This window comes from Coregonus clupeaformis, unplaced genomic scaffold, assembly GCF_020615455.1.
Source record: "Coregonus clupeaformis isolate EN_2021a unplaced genomic scaffold, ASM2061545v1 scaf2838, whole genome shotgun sequence".
Taxonomy (NCBI): Eukaryota; Metazoa; Chordata; class Actinopteri; order Salmoniformes; family Salmonidae; genus Coregonus; species Coregonus clupeaformis.
In genome coordinates this window covers 36,452-41,128 of record NW_025536292.1, presented here as the reverse complement: position 1 = coordinate 41,128, position 4,677 = coordinate 36,452, and the positions used below count along the sequence as shown (strand labels likewise).

At 44.0% G+C, this 4,677-nt stretch overlaps 1 protein-coding gene across 1 annotated transcript; it reads left to right on the top strand.

Moving 5' to 3' along the window:
- Nucleotides 1-203: 203 nt before the first annotated feature.
- kctd8 (potassium channel tetramerization domain containing 8) lies at nt 204-1,425 on the top strand. Its single transcript, XM_045219858.1, has one exon. The coding sequence runs from the start codon at nt 517-519 to the stop codon at nt 1,417-1,419; it is 903 nt and encodes a 300-aa protein (XP_045075793.1). The 5' UTR covers nt 204-516; the 3' UTR covers nt 1,420-1,425.
- The last annotated feature ends 3,252 nt before the right edge of the window (nt 1,426-4,677 follow it).

Below are 4,677 nucleotides of genomic sequence, written 5' to 3'. Positions count from 1 at the left end.
GCGTCTGAAAATGTGTATCTGTTTATAATATTGTTTATATAATTTTTATTACCAGGTCATCTTCAGACTTTTGAAGGAGATGAAGTTGGGTAATATTGTAGCAGTACTTCCTCTTTAAAAGGCTGTAACTGCAGCACCTCCCCTTTCATTCAGAGGATGATGTCATCCGGGAGTCACTCAGTGTTTTTTCCCTCCTGCTCCATCGCTCTCTCCTCGCGTGTTTGCTCTCTCCATTAGTGAGGTGACAGGATACTTCTCTGTCTCTCCATCTTTTCTCTCTCTCTTCCACCTCAGCTTCCTCTAACAGCAGGGATGTAGTCCTCTGCCTCTTTCAAACTTCAGCACCTGCCATGCTGTGAACTCCTTGGTGACCTCTATTCATTCTATTGAGACCTTTTTCGTCTCTCGCTCCTCACTGAGATTTTTTGCTCCACTTGTTTGAGAGGATCTAAGAGGACCTTATTGGGTTTGGAAGGTGTTTGATTTCTCTCTATACCCTGGTGGAACAACAGGACCATGTCCATGAAGGAGACCATTCTGCCCATCAGCGAGGTGTCTGGCCCGGCCCAGGCGCCCTACCCGGAGGTGGTGGAGCTCAACGTGGGCGGCCAGGTGTACGTCACCAAGCGCTCCACCCTGGTCAGCGTGCCCGACACCACCCTGCACGCCATGTTCACCCGGTGCCCGCCACGGGAGCTGCCAAGGGACAGCCGCGGGCGCTTCTTCATCGACCGCGATGGCTTCCTGTTCCGCTACGTGCTGGACTTCCTGCGAGACCGCCAGCTGGTGCTGCCCGACCACTTCCCTGAACGTGAGCGCCTGCAGCGGGAAGCCGAGCACTTCCAGCTGGGTGAGCTGCTGCGCCTCCTGGGGCCCCGGGTGGGTTCCAAGCAGGGCTCCATGAATGATGAAGGCTGCCACAGCGACATAGAGGAGAGCTCACAAAGCAGTGAGTACCCCACAGGTCGTACCTTGACTTCCTCGGACAAGAGGTCAGGGTTCATTACCATCGGCTACAGGGGATCCTACACCACAGTGCGGGACAACCAAGCCGATGCCAAGTTCCGACGCGTGGCCAGGATCATGGTGTGTGGACGCATCGCCCTGGCCAAAGAGGTGTTTGGGGAAACGCTGAACGAGAGCCGTGACCCAGACCGGCCGCCGGAGAAGTACACGTCACGGTTTTACCTCAAGTTCACGTACTTGGAGCAGGCATTTGACCGGCTTTCTGAGGCGGGCTTTACAATGGTGGCGTGTAACTCCACGGGAACAGCCACTTTTGTCAACCAGTACAGGGATGACAAAATCTGGAGCAGCTATACAGAGTACATCTTTTTCAGTAAGTGCAAGATGACTTCTCACCCATTCACTAACATACATATTGGAAAGGTGGGTCCAACATGTTTTGTCAGGTTTTAGTATTGTGTCAAATTTCGCTTCACAAGTGAAATGATTGAATGGATTATTTTGACTTGGATTGTACAGGCTATTAAAGGTAAAGAATACCTTTTTCTCTGTGTGGTTCCAAATACTCATTACCAGCTTCTTCACTTTCCTTTAGAATATCCTCCCTGTTCCTCTCATCAGTTTTTGACATTTTCCAAATCACAATACATGGGTAAAAGTGAGAGAATAGATTAGAGAGAAAGGCGTGTATGAGAGTAACATATAGGGCTCTATTTTAACAAACCTAATGCAATGGTAAGTCTTAGCACTGGCAGTAGGCTATAAGTTCGGGGGTATGTCAGAAATATCTTTACTATTTTCACAACCAGAATTATGGGCGCAGTAGCTGACGGTGGCGTGAAAGGCCTGGGTTTTGATGAATAGGCTTGACACCTCACTTGTCAATTAGAACATGCACCACGGCTAAATATGTGGTTGCTTCAAGTTGTCTATTTACGGTCTTTTATATATTGCATTGTCATCAAATCCAATACGAATGTTAGTCTGTTATAGCCTAGTTCGTTGAATTGGCTGCCCCATATTTGCTAAATATATTGAACATATTTGCAGTCCCATTGTTCTAATTGCATTGCTTCAATATGGAAATACATTAATTAACATAGGCTATAGCATTCACACTGATATAGAGGCTAGGCCAGAGGAGGCTGGTGGGAGGAGCTATAGGAGGACGGGCTCATTGTAAAGGCTGGAATGGAATAAATGGAATGGTATGAAACACATCAAACATATGGAAGCCACGTTTGACTCTGTTATATTAACCATTAAATCCATTCCAGCCATTACAATGAGCCTGTCCTCCTATAGCTCCCACCAGCCTTATCTGGGCTAGGCATACTGTAAATTGCAGTTTGGACATGCCAAACATAGTCACTAAGCAAGATTAAATTCACTAGAGTATTGATAAGGCTTAAAAAGACAGTGTATGATTCTAATCCAATTTTAGGGGAAAACGAAACAACTTGTTTTAAATAGGCTGTCTGAATACAGTTACAGGCATCATAATTGCTCCCCGTAGGGGCATATAATACAGACAAGGCAACTGAGACTATGGAGGGTTTTATGCACATCCAAACTTTTCACAGGAGCTGGACAAAGATGCAATATAAAGAGAAAGGGGGAATGTCCACTCATCGTTATACTGCTCACAAATCTAATCTTTTATAAACATCATGGAACCATCCTATAGGTCATATTTGGACTTCTCCAGAAATAGCAGACGAAATTGCATTGCATTCGAGCCATGTATGTTCTCAACATAAACCCATTGACGGTGAATCTTTCTAATAAGTTTGTTTTTTAATCAAATGAAAAGAAAAACAATCAATCCGTTTTTTAAAACAACAACAATATTTCTAAATAGGATCGGGTCAGAAGCATGATATCATAAATCGCATCTCTCGTTCTATGAGCATAAGGCAATGTGTGAACACGTAGGCCTAAAGGCTCTTTAGCAGAAGGCATGGATGTTTGTCCTATACATTGAAGATTGAAGTTTATTAAATAGTATACAGTAACCCTACAATAGGCCTAGTTATAACAAACATATAGCCAATCTAGATTCTTGTATTTTTTTCAATACGGAAATAGTCGTCTACACACATTGCATTCGTATTTCGAAAGTGTATGTTCAAGCCACGTACAATTGGACATTGCCCAAACGTTGTAATAAGATTAGCCTACCATTAGCCTACCATCCCGTGATTTGACAGGTCCAATAGGCTAGATGAAAGTGGAAGATGCAATTTTTTTGTCAAACCCAAATAGCAGAGCGCTGGCTTTTGCAAGTCGAAATTTGCCAAAGAGCGTGGGTTTGACATTAGTGCCGCATTAACACCAGCCGAAAACAGAGCCCCTAGTTCCATTGGAAGGAATGATTGAAGGATCGAAAACTGCCTGAGGGCCTTAAATAGATGGGGTTTTGGTGGGTGAATCTAGGGATGAGGTGTGTCTGGGGAATATGGTCGGGCAAATCTAAACAGATTGGAGCAGTCTAATCAATACAAATAAATAATGAGAAAGAGGGGAGTGTGTGTGCATGGTAAGCCTTTGTGGATGTACATTACCAGTCAAAAGTTTGGACACACCTACTCATTCATGGGTTTTTCTTTATTTTTACTATTTTCTACATTGTACAATAATAGTGAAGACATCAAAAGGATGAAATAACACACATGGAATCATGTAGTAACCAAAAAAGTGATAAACAAATCAAAATACATTTTATATTTGAGATTCTTCAAATAGCCACCCTTTGCCTTGATGACAGCTTCACCTGGAATGCTTTTCCAACAGTCTTGAAGGAGTCCCCAAATAAGTTGAGCAGTTGTTGGCTGCTTTACCTTCACTCTGCCATCCGACTCATCTCAATTGGGTTGAGGTCGGGGGATTGTTGAAGCCAGGTCATCTGATGCAGCACTCCATCACTCTCCTTCTTGGTAAAATAGCCCTTACACAGCCTGGAGGTGTGTTGGGTCATTGTCCTGTTGAAAAACAAATGATAGTCCCACTAAGCCCAAACCAGATGGGATGGCATATCACTGCATAATGCTGTGGTAGCCATGTTGTTTAAGTGTGCCTTGAATTCTAAATAAATCACAGATAGTGTCACCAGCAAAGCACCCCCACACCATAATACCTCCTCCTTCATGCTTTATGGTGAGATCAATCCGTTCACCCACACCGCATCTCACAAAGACACGGCGGTTTGAACCAAAAATCTCCAATTTGGACTCCAGACCAAAGGACAAATTTCCACCGGTCTAATGTCCATTGTTCGTGTTTCTTGGCCCAAGCAGGTCTCTTCGTCTTATTGGTGTGCTTTAGTAGTGGTTTCTTTGCAGCAATTCCACCATGAAGGCCTGATTCACATAGTCCCCTCTAAACAGTTGATGTTGAAATGTGTCTGTTACTTGAACTCTGTGAAGCATTTATTTGGGCTGCAATTTCTGAGGCAGGTAACTCTAATGAACTTATCCTCTGCAGCAGAGGTAACTCTGGGTCTTCCATTCCTGTGGCGGTCCTCATGAGAGCCAGTTTCATCTGAGCGCTTGATGGTTTTTGTGACTGCACTTGAAGAAACTTCCAAAGTTCTTGAAATGTTCCATATTGACTGACCTTCATGTCTTAAAGTAATGATGGACTGTCGTTTCTCTTTGCTTATTTGAGCTGTTCTTGCCATAATATGGACTTGGTCTATCTTCTGTATACCCC

What these genes read in the sequence shown, in the direction of transcription:
- kctd8 (XM_045219858.1), top strand. Translation starts at nt 517, where the DNA reads ATGTCCATGAAGGAGACCATTCTGCCCATCAGCGAGGTGTCTGGCCCG.